At 33.2% G+C, this 21,123-nt stretch overlaps 1 protein-coding gene across 19 annotated transcripts in view; it reads left to right on the top strand.

Annotated features, from left to right (window-relative positions):
- The window catches only part of mamo (maternal gene required for meiosis), a 198,240-nt gene extending 177,568 nt beyond the window's left edge, over nt 1–20,672 (top strand). For 16 of the 19 annotated variants that reach the window (XM_086835647.1, XM_086835651.1, XM_086835644.1 and 13 more), the window contains 4 exons: nt 14,849–15,015; nt 15,151–16,669; nt 16,748–17,223; nt 17,289–20,672. In XM_086835647.1, coding sequence (XP_086691773.1) covers nt 14,849–15,015; nt 15,151–16,669; nt 16,748–17,223; nt 17,289–17,562 — 2,436 coding nt within the window. In that variant the 3' untranslated portion in view covers nt 17,563–20,672. Of the gene's footprint in view, nt 1–604; nt 3,626–14,848; nt 15,016–15,150; nt 16,670–16,747; nt 17,224–17,288 lie in introns of those variants that run through there. The other 3 variants (XM_086835657.1, XM_086835655.1, XM_086835656.1) reach the window with 1 other exon arrangement.
- The last annotated feature ends 451 nt before the right edge of the window (nt 20,673–21,123 follow it).

The raw sequence follows: 21,123 nt of genomic DNA, 5'->3' as shown, positions 1-21,123 counted from the left end.
ATATACTATAAGCAAATGAAATTAAGAGAATATATCCATAATATTGGTTATCAATAGAGTTAGAAACTGAACAAAGTTTCCGCTTAAAATCCAAAAAATAATTTTCGCTAGAAAATATAAGGATACATGTGTAGTTTTTCAGTCCCTGGCCCTATATATTATAGAGCTAACTAATCCAAAAATCTATTTTTAAAATACGTTGGCAAGACTACTATATATTTATTTATCTTCTACTTATATATAACATAAAATTTGATGTATTTCATGCTGAATTGAAGACCAATTCAGTAAAAGTCTTCCCATTTCTAAGAAGTTTAAGGGACAACTTTGTTACCTTTATATATAATTTTATTCAAAGAAAATATAGGATCTTCCAATCGCTGTGATTAACTCCAGAAAACCAAGAATAGATACTTGTTTTAGGAAACTATGATGAGATCTCAAAACATTTTTACATAACTTTCTCCAAACCCATTTCTCTTCATTTTCCACACAACAATTACACTCAATTTTAAAGTATGTGTATGTCTCTATATATCGAAATGTATGTTTTCCCCGATTTCCCCCCAATTGTTATTCTGTTGTTGGGAAATCACATTTGCAGGCGAACGACCTTTCCGATGTAATATGTGCGGGAAAACGTTCTCGCGCTCAACGATACTCAAGGCGCACGAGAAAACGCATTTTCCCAAATATGTGCGCAAGTTTTTGTCGCCAAGCAGCCCGGTCGATACAAAGGATGAGTTGCCGCAATAGTGAAACGATTTTAGTTTGTTATTAAATTATTATTATTACTACTATTACTACTATAATAATAACAATAACAACATCAACAACAACAACAACAACAACAGCAGCAGCAGCAACAGCAGCAACAACAACAACAACAACAATACCAACAATTACAACTATAACAACAATTGATGATGATGAGAACGAGCCAACAAGAACTTTGACTTACTTAAGAGGATAGAAAAGCGAGGAGAGACCAATTAACACCAACAACAAGAACATAAAACACACACCAATACACACCCGAAAAAACACCAATACCAACCCACACATATATGTATATACCGTTGAAACCATGTATATACATATGTATATATTTTATTAATTATATAAAACGAGGCATCCGAATCGCCTAAGAAGAATCACAATGAGTCTTCAGGGGTAGAAAAAAGAAAGAAACTCTAGCAAATAGGAAAGAGACAGCAATACACCAACACACCAACACAGACACAATAGAGCAGGCAGGCTATAACCGTACACAAAACATTTATATTAACATATACATTATATACAATAATTATATAGCAGCATATTGTCGAATTGTTGAAGTTTATACCAAGAAGCGAACTTGTTTTTTTTTTTTGGATGTGAGGGAGTCGATTAGGAGACGGATCAAGATGATCAGGATCAGAACATATATATATATAAGATCCAATGCGAGGAAAGCGAGATGGATTGGATAGATATCTATCCAGAATATCCCGTCTTATATTTTTTTTTGTCTGTGAAGAGAAGCGTTTTTTTCTACACAGTTAACCTAGGAGGGAGAACAATTAAAGCTAATTCGCAGCGTGAGAGTTGTAGCAGGAATCTAATAAACAAAAATTATATATCTACATATATATATACATGCATATATATATGATATATATATTTTTCAAAAGTATATATGTAAGAGAACGTAAGACATATAGGCAAGAAAGAAAAAGCCCAAAAAAAAAAACAACATTTAAAAGAAATTTACAGAAAATATGAAAAATATAAAAACAAAAAATGTATAACTATACATGATAAAAAAGAAATTGATCTAATTGAATACGATTTAGTTATGCTAACGATAGCGATTAACGATAACGATAAACATAATATATATATATACATATATATATATATATATAATGAAAAGAACAGTGAACACGTGATGTAACTTTTTAAGTAGCAGCCGAAGCCGAAGGATCCGAGAAACGTAGAATGTTGACGATGATAATAACGAGTTAAAGTAGCTTAAAATAAATAAAAAACACCAAACCCCTTGCCCCCTTTTACACCCACAACCACACCAACAGGCCCAAGTAAAAGCAAAGTGAACTGGTGAACACACATACACCAATACACCAACACGAGCCAATTCAACAATTCGTAGCATACTATTGTGCGTATTTTTTTTAGTCCTGTTCTATTATTTTTAACCTATTTTTTTTTGTAACAAGTGAGCAAGTGAAAGTAGTAAAACATACATATCCCAAGACACAACAAAAATAAAACCCTAGACAGATCGGCTACAGATCGAAACCGCTATATAGAGGACTCTTTTTCGATAGTGAGTTAGTGCAAGTCCCCCGCTTCCCTCGCTCACACACCCAAAAACACACACACAAGCGTATATTATACACTCACAGAACTTATTATACAGTAAATATATATACAAATATCTATATACAATATTTATATATCTATATAAAACCAGATGCAGAAACAGAAATCAGACAAGAGACAGGAGAGAACATTTTTTGGAATTCAAATAAAAACAATTTGAGAAAAGCAGCAGCAGCAGAATTACATAGAATATCTGTGATCTTAACGATATTTATATAAATCTTATACATAAACCAAAAAATATATATATGTATATGAGTAGTAGAGGGAAAAAAAACAACAACAACACACACAGACATAAACACACACTAGGAATACCAACTAAGGGTAGTTGTAGCAAAAAAAAGAAAACGAAAGAAATAAAAAATGATTTAGGCTCAAAATTTGATTCAAAAAATTTTACAAAAAAAATCCTTGACGCACACTCACTTATTTTTCTATATATATATTGATTTTTTTAATCCATTCAACCAGGTTTACTTTGCTTTGAAAGACACCAACAACAAACTATTTAAAATACAGATTTGCCAGGTTTATCTCCTGAGACTTGAAGAAAGTAAGCTGAAAAGTAGGCTATATTTTCTTGAGTTCCTCAGAAACTTCTTGCACTTCTGATAAACCCTTTAGATTTGTTTGCATTATCACGTTTATATTGAATTTGCTACGAATTCTCTTTTTCTCTGGCTAAACTAAAAAGGGTTTACGAAGTTCCCCCTCCAAAATTCACGCCCTAAAAGTAAATCCCCTTTTTTTCCACCTTCAAGGAAGCGTTTAACCCCGCACAACAGCAACAGCAAACGGAACGAAACAAGAAATGCAAATCGATCTCAAAATTATAACAAAATATAAAAACAAACATAAAAAATTATCTATAAAAGAATACAAACAAAAACCAAGAACGTTTGTGGGCTGTTTTTGGGTTTAAACGCGAAAATTGGGTGGGGAAAAATAAAATAACCAAAATCAATTCTCACTTCTGCGGTTGGCAACAAGATTTTTTCCATTCGATTTTTCGGCAACGGATTGGGAACACTTGAGAGCAAGCACAGGAAACATTTTTTAAATAAAAACAAACAAACAAAACAAAATATTTAAAATATTTAGAAAGAAAGGAGGCAACAACAAAACATATAAAAGAAAGAACGCACACCAAGCACGCTAGACAAAATTCAAAATTCTAAATTTTAAAAACCAAGAAACAAGAAACCTTTTGGCAAAGAGACAAAAAAAAAAGAAACGGGAGAGAAACACAAAAACTTTTGGATTAAACAATTTGGCTGTGATAGCATTACAAGAATAGTGAATAATTATTGAATAATAAAAACATATTTAACCAAAAAAAAAACAAAACAAAAAACGGGGAGGGGCAGAGGCAAATAATTATAATTATTTGCTGGGCATTTTTTGGAAAAAGCAAAAAAGCAAAATAAAGAGCGTTGCCATTTTTCACCTTTGTTGTTGGCTTACTTTTCTCATGCAGTATTAGGAGATGGATCTTAGGGGGGTGTAGAAGCAACAGGCATCAATTCAATAATTGTGATGTTTAAAAATCTGCATTAACAATTTAAATATAACATAATCAAGAAGCATTATAAATAAACAAAAACAAACAAAATTTAAAGTTTAGGAACAAAAAGAAATGATGAAAATGAGAAAGCAAAACCAAAATTGTGATTTTCGGCCTTTTAGAAACAAAATTAAATAAACAATTAACAATTAAACATAAATAATAATAATGCTAATGATATATACAAAACAAAAAAACAAAAAACAAAAGCTTTCTTAATAATTTTAATTGCATTTCAATAGGGGAAATTAGAAACAAGAATTGATTTTATTTTTGGCACAGCCAGACCAAAAAGTCTTTGCACAGCCGCCGCAGAAAATTAAGAGAAGAAAAACAGGGAAACGTGAGAGATGAAAAACCAAAACATTCCAAGAAAATAATAATAATAAAAAAAAGGGTGCAAAACAATATTAAGGCGTGGGTTGGGGAACTTCGAGACCGGGGAGAAATATAAATATATGTATCTTTTTTTACCACATTTTTTTTTTGTTTGTTGTAATAAAATAAATATGCACTGAAAAAATACCCCCTCACCAATACAAACACACACACACTCTCACATACACTATGTTTCATGCTCTGTGTCTCTTATTAATTATTATAATTTTTTTTTTATTAATATAAACACCTACATAAATATATATATATATGAGTATATATATATATATATATTTACTTAGTTTTAAATGTTTAAGCGAAATGTTATTATTATTATACCAACTTATATGAAATTTATTTAGCTTTAGCAACAACAACAACAAATTTAACTAAAAAAAAACAAACAAAAAACGTGGCAACAAATTAATATAAATATATATTATTTTTGTTTTTAGTTCTTTGATAACTTAAAAGAAAAAAAAATGGAAAACCAACTCCCCTTCTGTTCTGTAAATGTATTATAAACGAAGAAACACATATTATTTGTTAAATAATTTACCCACACAAGAACACAATGAATTTGTCAGCTATATAAAAAAAGATAGAAACAAAAAACAGTAATAAAAGTAAAAATATCAAAGATTAAAGTTGAAAATTAAATTCAAAATCAACACAAAACAGCGAAAGAAAAGTAATAAAAATGCAGCAGCAAAAACAACAACAGTTTAAGTGATAAAAACAAAACAAAAATGAAAATAAAAAAGATTCTATAACTTTTGGCCTTTTTTTCTACCAATCAACATAATATATATTTTTTGCACAAATATATATTTTTCATTCACATAAATATCATTGGATAATTCATTGTGTCCTCTCCGCATTTCCATTCGCTCTCATTTTATGTCTTTAATTATTTTATTATTATTTTATCATTAAGAATTAGCTTGTAAGAATTTATTTAGCGCCTAAGTTGTGATCAAAAGTTCCTTAGTTTGGTTCCCCCATAAACGTTAATTTGTGTTTTCAATTATTTTCTTATTTTTAAATTTTTAAATTTAAAAACAAGCCATCAAACAGCAACAACAAGAAGTAAAAATTTCTAACAAGTTCCTTGACAAACAGACAAAACAAAAAAATAACTACAAAATAAATAAATAAATAAATACACTTAAAGAAAAACAAACACACATAGGAAAATATACAAAATTAAGCAAAACAAATTAAATAAGGCAGTCACACAGAGTTTGTTTTTAATTTAATTTATGTTCTTATCTTTATTCCTTAATTATTTTCTGAACGTTTTCTTTGTTAGTTTTTAGTTGTTTTGATTTTTTTTAATTTCCCAAATTGTTGCCCGCTTTTTCTTCGTGTGTAAACAAAAACAAAAAGAGAGAAAAAAGTACTTTTTGGATCAAATCAATGCTAATACAAATTTTTAGTGGAAATTTTACGAGTAAAATGAACTTTTAGGCCTAAATAGAAACGAGAGACTCCAAAAATAATTAATTTAGCTTCTTTGTTTTTGAGTTTCCAACCTTTTGCAGAGGTGAAACCTTAAAATTAATAACAAAAGATATTGATAAATGCACTCCCATATATAAACAAATATATATATAGAAGCAGCATATATATATATAAATATTCAGCTTGAGTTGTACACGATTTCCGCTTTAGGTTCTCCTTTGAGTTTGGCACAGGACAAACCCTATAAAAAAAACAACATAAAAAATACAATTAAATAAGGAAAAACGGAAAAAATATCATTAGGCGTAACTGCAAAAATGCATTTTAAAGGAAACAGGAATTTAAAATTATATATACAAGAAGGAAAACACAAGCAACGGCAACAAGAAAATGTAATACAAAATTATATATGTATACAATGTATTTGGAAAAGCGAAAGTAAGGATATTTTATGAGCCTATATGAATAGCAACACACACTACACACAGACACAACACACAGACACCACCCCTCACCCTTCCCCCCCAGCTAGGATATATCTTAAATATATATGCCTAAATCGAAGCTTCAACAACTTGTACAGCAATAGACGTAGACAGAAAACAAAAGGATCAGGATGCGAAGTATATTATATTATATATATATAAAGGATATATATATATTTAAAAACAATTACGCTAGAATTGCATACAAGTCGAATTTATATATGAATCTATATACAATGCATACTAGCAACATAAACATACTCAACTTACTGTAATACAAAACTTTTACAAAAGGCAACAAGAATTTTCTTTTCAGTTTCCCAAAACAAAAAAAAAACGATTGGATTAAAAACCAAGAAAACAGAAAGCTTTGGCACCCAAAAAGAATATTACTTATAAATAAAATAAAAAATATAAAAAAACGAAAAAAGTAAAGACAAACCAAAACAGTTAAACAAAATTTACCACAAAACCAAAATTCAAACTCCAAAAGTGAATAAAACAAAACCACAAAAATTGCAAGTTTCGGCAAAATGAAGAACAAAAAGTTAAAAAAAAGGATAACATTTTCGACTAACTTCCTTTCGGTTTTCATTTTTCGGCATAGACATTTTTTGCGATTTTTGAATCCATCTTATCTTATTTAATTTTTTCATTTTCAATTTGTTCTAGCAGAAAAAGTGCTCAGGGTAAACACAGATTCTTCCAATACAAAATAATAACTAAATGAACAGCAGACAGCAAACAGCAACAAACAATATTTATATATGCATATATCGATCAGTATATATCTAGATATATATATATATATTATATATATACAACCAAATATATACAACAAACTACAACAAACAACAAAAGGCAAACAATAGTACCAATATTTAAACACAAATCTAATTTACAAAAAAGTGTTGAAAAACAGGAAGCTGATATAGAAATAAACCGAAACATTAATGCTTTACAGGATGCATTGCGTACATAAAATAAATAAACAAACAAAAAAATAGTGAATGTTTACAATCGACTTACGTGCATACATACATACATATATATTTTTTAATTGAAACATATTTTTTTAAAACCAACAAACTATAAATGACAAAGAGTAAGAAGCTAAAGAACAGTAACTGCTGATTTTTACACAATCAAACAATAGTTGAAATATAAACAAAAATATATATAAATATATATTTATTTTTTTTGTTTTTTTAATATTTTTTTTTGAGTGAAAGTGAACGGTTTTTTATACAATAAATAGACCCTCGCTTAAGGAACTCCTCATACTCCCCGATTTCCCAAACCCAAAACCAACCACAATAAATGCCTTTTTTTAAAGATGAAATAACAGTCATAGTGAAATGGTAAATAATTCCAAAAAAAGAAATAATAATTATGTGAAAAGTGTGCAGCAAGGGGCAAAGAACTAGTTCCACAAAAAAAATAAACAAAGAACTAGCCGCATTTAACCATAGAACACTCTCTCTATCTCTCCCTCTCTCTCTCTCTCTCTCAAGTGACAATAAACCAAAGCAAAACGGAAGAACTAGTTGCAGCAAAACTGCGAACTAGTTCCCGGAACTGCCAACACACAAGCAATAAGCCTGCAACTGTAATTGTAAATATAAACAAATAGTATCAGACAAAGAAGAACCAAGTTCAAGGTGGAACTAGTTCCCACACCGCCCCTTTGCGCCACTAATTACAGTATATAATGATTAACTGACTGATTGATTGATTAATTAACACATACATGCATACATACATACCTACCTACACACACAAATGTACCCTGTTGACGAATTGCCTTCTTCTACATGAATGAATTCATTAATTTTACATAATCACCTACAATACAAATATAACTTAAGTGTACCCACAGTGAAACGATTGATATCGATAGAACCGATAAAACCGATAGGCCGTTAAATACAGTTGATAGCAACAATTAAGTAACAAGAAAATAACAATTGATATTTACACCCCTCAGCCTCATGTTTTTTACAGTGTTACAAAATGGATATAAAACCCCATAAAAACCCCATAATAAATCAATAAATAAAGAGAAGACTACAAGGGTCTAGTGGATAGAAACGAAACGAAAGTGAGACGATGATGGAACACAACTTGAGTTGTAGTCAAAGTATATAAAGATTGTTTGTTCGTAGTATTCGTAGTATATATTTTTTGTATACCGCATGTGTTTCTGTTTCTTGACAAAATCCCTACTTTCAATATATTTAAATATTATATATTATAAATATATGCCTTTTTCAGTTCGTTAAGCGAAACTTGTGACTTGTAAGCGAAGCAAGCGAGACAGTGAAAAACGCAATAAACTAAACATAAATGATACACATAACTAGTAATTGGTTTCATCGGCGTATTAAATCAACAACCAACAATAACGACAACCATAAAGCAATATTACAAAGCTCTAATTAATGATGAAATAAGAAACCCCAATCAACCAAACTAATACACAAAAGATAAAGAAAACACAAAACAAAACAACTGAATATGTTTGAGTGCCAAGCTAACAATTCGAGGACATACTGTATATAGATACAAAAATATAATTAATAAAAACAAGTGAAAAAGAAAAGAAAACCAGAACCAACAATGAGAATTTGTTATAAAATTACACATTTCAAGTAAATGTGAGAGTCTCTGTGCGAGTTTGGGTTAATTAGGGGAACTAGTTGCTGATTTTGTGATTTTTAAGACATATTTAAGTATTTTAAAATGAGAATAACTTTTTCGTCTTAAAAAAATCTTGAAAATTATAATTTTCTTAGCATTTCTCGGCTTACATATATAGAAAGCAGGGGATAATACAAAGTACAGTTACCAAAATGAACTAGTTCGAAACTAGAAATTTTCCCAGGACTTAGGACTTCTTTCTAAAAGGCTAGTTACCCAGCACAAAAATACAACTAGTTCCCTTGTGAAACCCAAATAAACACTCTCAAAATTTTATTTTGCACCAAAACTTAATGATCTTGATCCTGAATAAAAAAAGGCTAACCACAGGATCATGTATATATATAAAAAAAATACCCTTTGAGAGGCAGCAACGAACATGTTTCTAAACCCAGTCCGAGGACTAAAATAGAACCAATTTTTGAAGAATTATCAACGCGGAGAAAACCCCTGAATCCCCACTAAAAAAATATCCTTTCCAAAATGTACATTTCCCTCAAAACTCACACACACACACACCAAAAAACACACACACACTTTTTGATACGCTAAAAAAAAGAAAAGCTAAGAAGTTAAAGAATTATGATATCTACACACACTTGCATATAGTTATTTATAGAGTAAACAAATAGCAGGACATTGGAAACCTAAAAAAAAATGAAAGCTTCAAAAGTTGTAAACAATTTTTTTCGGTGTAAGCTCAAACACACTCACACACACACACACAGAGAGAGAGGAACTCACACATACATTTACAGAGAGGAAATTGAGCTGAAAATGCAGCCAGGAAGCGAGGCAAAAATTTGTTAATAATACTTACTAGAGGCAGAGGCTTTGTGGCAGGCTTATTTTATAGCAGAAAAGCCGAAACAATTTTTTGGGTAAACAAAAATATAAAAAAAAAAAACAAAATAAAAAACACCAGAAAAAAACGCAAAGAAAACGTCAGAAAATAAAATGAGGTAAAAGAGAGAGATAAAAAAACAACACTGTAGTGCCTACTCCCCTTTAAAACAAAACAAAAAACAGAATAAAAAATAAACAAATAAAAATGGAAAACCAAAAAAAAAAATCTATATATATATATATACAATACATATATACATTATATACTAAAGTAATATTTTATAAAAACGCGGAAGAAAAGGTAAAAAAAAAATCGTGAAGGGAAATGGAAGTCAGAAAATGGAAATTGCAGTTTTTTTGATAGTTATTTTTTTAGCGAGCAATGGGAGGCATTGAGATCTATATATATACATACATATATATATATAACTAAATATACATACACACCTATACATTAGTATATAACACACAGACACACATTTATACAGAAACGTACTTATGGCATGTAAAAAATAAAAACAGAAATTAGTTTTTAAAGGAAGACAGGAAAAACTATTAGAGGAACTCTGCGAAAAAGAATTAGGAATACTACACTCACCCACACACACAAACACACACAACCAAATCAACAAAAACAAAGTAGAAACAACAACAAAGTAGTTTTGCATATCCCAAAAAAAAAATACAAAAAATACAAAAAAAAAAAAACAAATTTAAAAGAAAGAGAGAAAAGTTTTAGGCTCGAAAAAAAGAAAAGGTAAAGGACTAAAACCCATACACAGACACACACACACACAGTGAGAGAAAAACAACCAATTTATCAAGAAATTAAACTAGTTTTTAGTAATACTATTTTCACAGAACAACAACAAATGTAAACATATTTAATAAAAGCGAAACATTTTTCGACCTAAGCGATTAAGAAATACATTTTTAACCTTCCCGAACCGAATAATTATTTTGCAAAAACTCAAAGAATATACATAAAAAGAAAGTAAAAACTTTTAAACAAAAAGAAAGAAGAATATAATTAATAATTTGCAGTAGTTGTTTTTGTTTTCAAACGAAATGCTGGTTTTGGATTGAAAATTCAAGCCAGGCATCCAAAATAATTATATAACAAAAAAAATAATATATAAAATACAAGCACACTTGAAAATAAAATATATAAATAAAACAAACAAAGGAAAATACACACAGACACACTCGTACACACTGACAGAAAATGGGTAGCAAAATAATAGTTTTAGTAAACGACGGTTGAGAACATTTTTTAAGTTCCCCCCAATTGAGGCTCATTCATAATTAATTTTTTTACATATACATTCTTAATCAACATTATTATTTTTGTTTGTTTGTACTAGACAACGTTTTTTTTTTTGTAACAATCATACATATATAAATAAATATATTTTCACTTAAGTTAAAAATAGCGGGGTTAACAGATTCCAATTCGAGATTCGAGAAATTCCCATAAAATTCGAAAAATTGGAAACTGTTTTTCCCCCGAAAAGAAAAGCAAAGCAACATCTGCCTAGCGAGAGGGTTAAAATAATAGGCAAGTTAAGGCGGTTGCAAAAGGCAAACTGAAAACACACACGAAAAACGAAAAACCGAGAAAATCCCAAGAAAAGTTTACAAAAAAAAATAAATAATTAATTAAAGGTAAAAAAACAACAACAATAACCGAATTAAGAGGATGAACAAATAGCTGCAATACGTTATGATTACGTCAATATGTTCCTACAATATAGACATACAAGATACATAAATAATTTATATAAATATATATTCTTAACTAACTGTAAACACACACCACAAACACACAACAACAAAAACAAGAACAACAAGAAAAAGCAGAAGCATGAAAGGTTTATACAATAATTAATTTAAAAGCATTCACTAAGAGCAGCAGCAACTAACTAACTAAAGCTAAATCTTAATCCGCAAATCGATTTCAGTTGAAGCCTTGTATCTGTATATCGATACCGATTACCCCTTCGATTCCGCTTCAGTTTCATTTTCTTCACTAAGCATTTTTAGACTTAAGTTAAGCGATTCCCCCGAATTATTTATTGAGCGACTCTTAAAATTACACTACAATAATGCAAATTATATAATTACGTATAAAGAACTACTATATATTAAATGCAATTTAAGTTCCAATCGATACAATTTAGTTTCCATTTATCATTTATCATTATTTTTTTATTATTCAATAAGATTTTTGATATTTTGTGGCTAATAAAAAAAAACATAAAACTTAAAAAAAAACATACGAATGAAAGAACCAACAAAAAGCGAATAAAAAATATTATATGAAAACCATATTTCACTCATGTACATTCCTTATCGTTTCACACACTCACACACAAACACACATACATGCAGCACCCAAATGAACTGGAACTAGTTCGCAGACACAACTGTACTTTTATATTGAAGAGAGCTTGACGGGAACTCAACAGAATATATATGGAAAATACCCAAAAAAAAGAAAGAAAAGAAAACAAAAATATTACTAAAGCAAAGCAAAAAGGAAGGTTAAAAATATACGCTAACTATATATTTTTTTTCGTAGTCGGAATGTGAACTAAAACAACAACAAAAGCACTGAGCAAGAATAAATTACTTACAAGAGAACTCTCAATACACTCGACTCATTTTTCGAGTCGAACCAATGCTGAATAATGAACCATTTAAACTTACTAAACAAAAACAAAAACAAAAAGAAAAACTCGACAAGTAAAAAAACTAACGAGCGCAGCTTATCAGGCACCAAAAAAGGCAAAAAAATAAAAACATAAATATAAAGAAAACAAAATAATTAAAAACCAGAAAAAAACACACACAAATAGAAGCAATCAAGAAAAATATTTTAGAATGGAAATGAATTCAATTACTTACATGCAGAAAAAATTAAGACATATTTTAGGCAAGACAAAAAAACCAAAAAAACCGAAGGCCACACACATACACTCGACAAAATTTATATGAAAATTATTACAAACCAAAAAAAAAAAAAGAGAAGTATGAGGAAATATTTAAGCAAAGCAAGGCATATCATAGTTTATAACAAAAACAAATAAAAACCAAAACGAAATTGCGGTCAGTCATGCAAAAAAGAAGATTCTGAAAGCTCCCAGGAAATAATACGAAAGCAGAAAGCAAAAGCAGGAACTAAACATCACCAAAAGCAGATTTGATTTCTTTCCACAATCCATATATATCCGAATCCCGAGGACAATGTGAGTAGAAAGAGTAGTAGGGCTAACGAGAGAGAGGGAATCAAGACAGCAAAAGCAAAATGGTAAAAATAATTAAAACCTATAGAGGATCAGAAGCAGCAGCAGGTGGATCAGTCATATATAGCTAGCTATATAGTCTATGCCTAACAACAACAACATTTCTAGTAGTCAGTCGAGCGAAAAGAGAAAATTAACAAAAGCGGAAGTGCGCAGGAAGAGCGCATGTAAAACGGAAGTTAAAAATGAACTTGAAGAACTTGTTCACACACACACAAACACGACACTCACGAACACACACACTCGTACACAAAAAATCCAAGAAGAGTAAAGAATGAAAACAAAGAATGAAGAATGAAAGAAAGAAAGTAGCTGAAGAAGCTGCAAAGAAAAAAATGCAGAAAACAAAACAAAAAAGAGATGAAGAAAATGAAATAAAATTCTATATAAATAAAAATATTGAAAAATATTTCCAACATTTGAAGTTTTTTATTAAAACAATATTATATATATATCGTTTAAAGACTATGATAATTAACATGGTCAAATCATACAAAATTTGTATATTTTTATATATTTTCACGGATTTTATTTCCCACATTTAACAATTTTGATTCTATAATTTATATACCCTTGAAAAAGTATAATTTTAGTCAAAAGCTTAAAACGCAGTGAAGGAGGCATTTCCGATCATATAAACCATATAGATTCTTGATCAGTATCAACAGGCAAATGTTTCTAGCCATTTCCTTTAAAAAAAAATGTATTTCAAACATGTTCAATTTTTTGAAAAAAAAGAAAGCTGAAAATTTTCAAAAATTTTCATTTTTAAACTGTATGCAGATTTGATAAGCTTATAAAAACTAACATAGGAGTGATTTCAGATTTAAAATGAATTCATTTTTGGCTTAGTTATGAGATCTTAAAATTTTGATTTGCCAAAGAAATTCTCATATAAAAGTATCGATCGATCCAAAGAATTCAAATATTTTAAGCTTAGTTATGATCGATACGATCCTATAAATCAATTGGTATATAAACTTCGGCTTCCCGAGGATTGTTTCCTTTTGTGTTTTTAGATCAGTTTTAAAAGTATTAAAAAAGAAATATATATCTTTCTAAATCTTATCAAGTTCTTAAGTTTTTCTTCTTCATTAACTCCCATTTAGTTCTAAATAATATATCAATTTTAAGAGTAATCAAGCAAAAAAATAAAACAATATATTTAAAATATATATAAAACCAAAACCACAACCAAGTAAGTATGTTTATCCATTAATCCCGCCGCTTCTTTCTCTTCTCTCTATTAACTTTTCATTTCGACTTTTCCGTATTTTCGTTTGCCACATCTGCCAGATAGTTTGTCCATATATATACACTCTCTCTCTATATATATAGATGTCTTTTTGTGTGAGCTTTTCGGTGTTTGCTTGCCTAGTATTCAGTTGCGTTGCATGAGTTGAAAACGTAGCCCCGAGCCCCTCCTAAGGATATAAGCTACCCAACCCCACCACCATCACCTTTTTTATAGATAATCTCCAAAAGCAGTGTAGTAACAGACCCCAAAAATCACCCATATAATATTAGAGCCAAGGGATAATATTTTATTTTGAGCTTTAAGACCCGATCTATCTCTGATCCCCAAAAACAGAAACAAAAGATATTCCCGAAAAAAGAAAAAAATAAAAAGAAAGCAGAACATAAAGAGGCACTGTATAGCAACCAATTGTATTGACTCTCGAAGCCCGACTAAGCCCCATTTCTGATCCCCGCAGCTTCTACGGAACTTCAGCTCACCGATGAGCGCCATGGCCGCCAGTCGTTGTCCCACTCCCTTCGCCTTTCCCTTTACGCCCCTCGGCCTGAGCCTCTTCGACATCGATCCGTCCAGAATCCTTAGCCTGCTGCATCATCAGACCTGGCTGGCAGAGGAGGCACTCAGGTGAGTTCACAACGCAAAAGGAAAAGGAGCCTCAGATACCTGCATGGCTCTCAGGCTCTCTTTCGGCTTTTCCAGCTGTTAATAATTATCCATAAATAATATGCAAGTGATATTAACTATTCCTCTTCTCCTCAGGACTCGCGGTCTGCTGGCAGCGCCCAAGGACTTTCCCCATCGTTTCACCACGCTCAGCGATCTGCTGACCAAGGATTATCAGCCAGGAGCACCGACAGCCACTGCAACGGCAACGGCAACCACAGCCTCCTCCTCGTCATCCTCCTCTCTGTCCTCTTCCTCAGCCGGCACCTCGAAGGATCCACAGGCACAGTACAAACAGCAGCAGGGAGCAGCAGCGGCGACCTTTAACCTACGCTATCCCACGCCCACGGCTTTTTACCAGCAACAACAGCAGGCCAAGGTGGCCAAATCCTCGCCATCGCCTCAGCAGATGGCCACCAGCACCAGCACGGCCATGTCCAATGATTCCGGCGAGGATAGTTGCAAGCGGAGCTCCGCCGACAGTGATGAGGTGACCATTGTGGAGCTGCCAAGTGAACGGAGTGCCCAACTCTACAAGGAATCACTGGAGCAACTTCTGCAGCGACAACGACGCACACCCATTCTGGGTGGAGGTGTGACCTCCGGTTTAGGAAGCGGCAGTGTCATCGTGGATGCCACCGGATTGAGGCAATACACTCAACTGCTGCTGGCCAGTGCCGGTAATCCGGATGCCTGCAAGGAGAAGAGCTCCTCCTCGTCCACTTCATCCACACCGCCGTTGCTCAGTCAGCAGCAGCTTAGCCAGATGTTGAAGAGTCCCTCCGACACATGCTCCTCGCTGTTTAGTTCTACCGGTGGCGGTGGAGGAGGAGCAGGTGGAGGAACCGGTTCCAATTCTGGCATAATGGCACCCGGCACTAGCACTGGCCCCGGAGCCACCATGGAGACCATTGAGGAGGAGACCCGTTGTGTCGTGTGCAATGCCCACTTTCCGAATGTGTGGCTATTGGAGCAACATGCCGCTTTGCAGCATCCGCATGTGGGTCCCGGCGAGGAGAAACCCTTCATCTGTGAGCAATGCGGTCAATCCTATCGCTATCGCAGTGCCTATGCCAAGCACAAGGAGCAGAATCATCGGGCTCGTCTCCCAGCGGACAAACTCTTCACCTGCGATGTCTGCGGGATGCAGTTCCGGTATCTGAAGAGCTTCAAGAAGCATCGACTCAACCATGCCCTAGAGCGTTTGCATGGCAAGAAGAGTGTAGGTGTTGGCGTGGGAGTTGGTGTAGGAGTGGGACGCCTGGGCTCCTCCTCTGCCTCCTCTTCCATTTCCATGACAGTGGCCACACCCACCTCAGTCTCGGCTGCGGGTTCGGTGACATCGGTGGACCAAGATGTGGTTACCAGCTCCCAGGAACCGATGCTGGCCGACGAGGGTGAAGATTTGCGGGTCAATGTCAAGCGGGAGGAGCAGTCGGAACAGCACTCGGGCAGCGGTGGAGCAGATGGCGAGGAGCATGAGCAGGACAACACCGTGGACTCGGCGGGCATTACAATGCTCTATCAGGACAACAACTCATCGGCTTCGGCCTCCACCAGCGCCACCGAACCAAACATAAGCAGCTCCGATGGCATTCATAGTACAAACAAGAGGGTGAGATTTTATATTTGATTATCTCGATTAAATCAGTATTTTGAATATAATATTAATATAATCTCTTTTGCCTTGCAGTCGCGCATGCACCACTTGGAAACGGATCCCTCCTATTCGCATCAGCAGTCGCACCACCATCACCACCACCACCATCATCACCAGCAGCAGCAGCAACAGCATCATCATCACCAACAGCAGCAGCAGCAGCAGCCGCATCATCCGTCGCACCACCTGGGCCATGTCTCACTGCCACTGGTGGCCACCTCGGCCGCTGGCTCTTCGTCCTCGGCGGCGGCTGCTGCTGCCGTGGCCGCAGCCACTGCCGGTAGTTCTGGCGGCAATGCCGGAGCCGGAAGTTCCTCGGCAACCGGAAGTGCCGGCTCCAGTTCGGCAGGCAATGGAGGAAGCGGTGGAATCAGTTCCCTCAGCTCCCTAACCTCACTGATCAACGCCGAACGGATACCGAATGAGCAGTTTTTGGGTCTCAATCCGCAGGAGGCCTCCATACTCAACTTTTTGCGCGTGGATGCTGCCGAGCGTCAGAGGGATAAGAGGTGAGTATGGCTCTTGAAGATCAGGAAACATTATACTATATATATATATTTGTCTCCATTTATAGGCCTGCCACCTCACGCTTTGCCTGCCCCTTCTGCGGCAAGTGTGTGCGCTCCAAGGAGAACCTCAAGTTGCATGTTCGAAAGCATACCGGCGAGAGGCCCTTTGTGTGCCTCTTCTGCGGTCGGGCCTTTGGTGGGAAATCGGATCTCACACGACATTTGAGGATTCATACCGGCGAGAGGCCGTATCATTGCGAGTCCTGCGGCAAATGCTTTGCACGGGCGGATTATCTGTCCAAGCACCTCACCACCCACATCCATAACGCGCCGCGCTGAGATGAGGCGCGTAGGAGGCGGCTCCTACGCAGATAAGGAACCAGCTTTAGGACCACCTCCAGCCTCCAGATACACACACACAAAACATACACTCAGACTACAGGAAGTGCATATAGAAAGTTATGTATAAATCTTATTACAGAAAAGGGAAGAGGGAACTCCTCATAGTCGGGGGTTTTTTCTATATTTTTTTGCATCTTTTTTTTATATATATGTAATTTTTTTTTTAACTTTTTTTTGGTGCAAGCTAGAGAAAAACAGAAAAAATAATGAGATGACGGGCAACTAATTAGCACGGGTATTAAAGTGTTTAAGATTTTTGAGAATACACCTAACTCTCTCTAAATATAATTATGTGTGTGTAAGGATTTGCAAATTATAATTACAAATTACAATTAACGTAGCACAAAAATTATATACATCTCTATATATATACATTTTTTTTTTTCTACAAGTATGTTTAAGTGGGGATTTTTAGAACGAAATGCGATTTTGGTTCTTTGAGACAAAAAGCAAACAGAAACACGAAAACAAAGCAGCCACAAAGCAAAATGCAATAAACAAAATAGTCTGTATTTTCTACCGAAACAAGCGAAAAGCGATATATATATATAATATCGAAAATCTGCCGTTGATATATACACACACAATAGATAAAATATATTTAATTTTACACCGATCTATAGACGCTAAACTAGCAACAATTTGTACAAAACCGAGACATGATTGAACGCAACTCAACTGCAACTTTGCACAGAATCAATGCAATAACTGAGCTAACTCTGTTACCTACCACAGAAGACGAAGAAATCAAACAATAAAACTAATTGGGATTTTAGTTAATTGTTTATAAGCCAACTAAAACTAAATCTTAACTAAATGCTAAATGTAAAACGTGAAAACAACGCCGATTCGTGCTAGCTGCAAGCATTATTTATTCTCCGAATTTTCCGTTCAGGACGAGAGAGAGTCGATAGGATTATAATTGTGTAAAAACAAACAAAAACAAAAAACAAAAAATAGGATCTACCTACCACCGTCAATAGTTTAATTTATATACGAAAGCAAAGCAAATCAAAACATAGCAACAATTAACAATTACAATTAACAATAGCAATTATAACTACAGCAAACAGTAACTGCAACTACAACAACACAAAACTAACTGTGATCATAGCAACAACAAAACAACATAGAAGTTTTAATTGAAAACTGATAGAAAAAAAACCAACAAACAAAACAAGCTGAACAGGCATAAAAAATAGTTAATAGCAAGAAACCCTGATGGCAACCCTGGCAGTAAAAGCAGCAATAGAGAATTTCGGACTCTGGCCACACTAAGTGGCCACCGTCCGCCCGGTAACGAAATGTGCAATTAAACAATAAAATAGATAAAAGCATATATGATTTCCCCTAATCGATTTCTATATATGCTTTATATTCAGTTACATAAAAACACACAAAGACAGGCAGAAGAAAGGAGCAAAAAGAAACAAAACAAAAAACGTTGAACCAAGAACATCGAATTAAAGTGTAAAATGTAAAATGCAGAAATCTTACTTTCTATTTTTTTTTATATTTTTTTTATTAATTAATTAGGGATGATAAATATTTGCCGTACCAAAAAAAACAAATTGTGGAAAATGAAGAGAAAAATAACGAGAACAAATCAAAGTAAAGTGGTAGAAGTAAAGTAAATGAAAACTTTCACTGTGCCAAAAAGTTTCAAGTACCTCATAATTTAACTAAATATTAAAGTGAAACGGAAAGCTAACTTATATAACCGATAACTAATAACAGATAACACCGATAAACAGCCCACACAGAATCCACCACCACAACCACCACATGCAGTCCACAGAAGATCCACAGAACCCCCACAAATATATATATATATAAAAATATATATATATTTATATATTTCCCCGTAACGAAATGAGTCTAGACAGAACACTGTCACAGCGTATGATAAACATATAGAAGCTGAAAGCTGAAAGCGAAGCGTTAACTAATCCTAATTTTTACCAATCGGAGAGGGCTAGAAAATAGTTAGATAGTTAGATACCGATAGAGATAGAGAGATATGGAGATGGAGAAATAGAAAGAGATAGAGAGAGAGAGAGAGAGAGAGAGAGGCGAGAAGGCGAAGAGAATGGGAGAGAATCTACCATCCAGACAGGGTTCTTGGGGCCCATCTATCATCATTCGATTATTTAATGATTATTCTTCGATTATTTGTGTAATTTATTTATTCTCCAGCAAACACAGTTCTGCCCAAAAAAAAAAAAAAGAAAACTTTCTCTCACAACTTAAGTGTTCAATTGTAGCGAATATATATATACTTACATATATATATACATATATATTTATCTAGGAATATATGTATGTGTTATGTGATAGATTAACAAATTTACCGCACCGTTTGAATTATGCTTTTTGCCTAAACTACTTTAACTACATCTATTTTAATATATTTTATATACAAATATATATATATCTATATATATTTGATGTAAAGATTAATTATAAAGAAAAGACAACAACCATTTGATTTATAATTTTCGATTCTGTGTCAGTATATGTGAACCGTAAAAGATCAGGGCCTCCTAGCGAAATGTTATAGTTTTTAGTTTATTAATTGTTAACAATTGTCCTCAATTTCGTTTTCTTTTCTTATGGTTTTTTCCTCTCTTTTTTTGTATTTATTTTGAACAACATGCAACACTGCAAACAAATATCAACACTGCCTTTTGTAAAACACAAAACATATAAAGCTAAAAATTTTTTAAAAATACGTTTATCCTATTTTAAGTTACTCTCTTTTTTACGACGATTTATATCTTTGTAATTCTAAATTTAATGTATTTGTAAACATCACACATGCCGTTTAAATTTTATTTTTGAATTTTTTCCAAGCTCTTAACTAAAAGAAGTAAAAAAGAACAAGAACAAGCTGTGAGCTGTGTATGTGAATTAATTATTTGTACGATTATTATTATTATTATAATTATTACAGTTAATAATTAATACTATCAATTTTTTTGGCCACACTTATTATTTTTGGAATTATTATTTAATAGTATTTATTAATAAAGTTTTTTTGCCACAAACTCTTATTATTTTCATGACCAACCCTGGGCACACATCCGTCGATCCGAAACCATCCGTCGATTTTCACAAAAAAAAGTAAGCAACTCATTCATTATTACACCCATTTTTTCCTTTAGTTCATAGTTGAAAATGCGCCTTAAAAGAATTTTAGGAAACTAAGTGGTAAGACATGAGGAGAAAAGCGGAAAATAGAAAAACAGAAAACGGAAAAATGTAACTCTAGAAACTCCATTTCGGTAAGATACGACACAAGTTTAATGTTATTAAGGAACCCCCAAAAAAAGGAAAGCAATATTACGAAATTAATGAGAAAAACAAAAAAACAAAGCCCTAAAATTAATGTAATTTTTTCTTAGGTGTGTGTGCAAGTAAATGTTGATAAAAAAAAAACCAAAAACAGTAATTAACGACAAAATAATCACCATCAAAATTAAGGCGAAATAAGGTTAA

Source organism: Drosophila serrata, unplaced genomic scaffold, assembly GCF_035046125.1.
Source record: "Drosophila serrata isolate PLE 108 unplaced genomic scaffold, ASM3504612v1 contig_276, whole genome shotgun sequence".
Classification (NCBI taxonomy): Eukaryota; Metazoa; Arthropoda; class Insecta; order Diptera; family Drosophilidae; genus Drosophila; species Drosophila serrata.
Note: the sequence above shows the minus strand (reverse complement) of the source record. Positions and strands in the feature narration are given on the sequence as shown.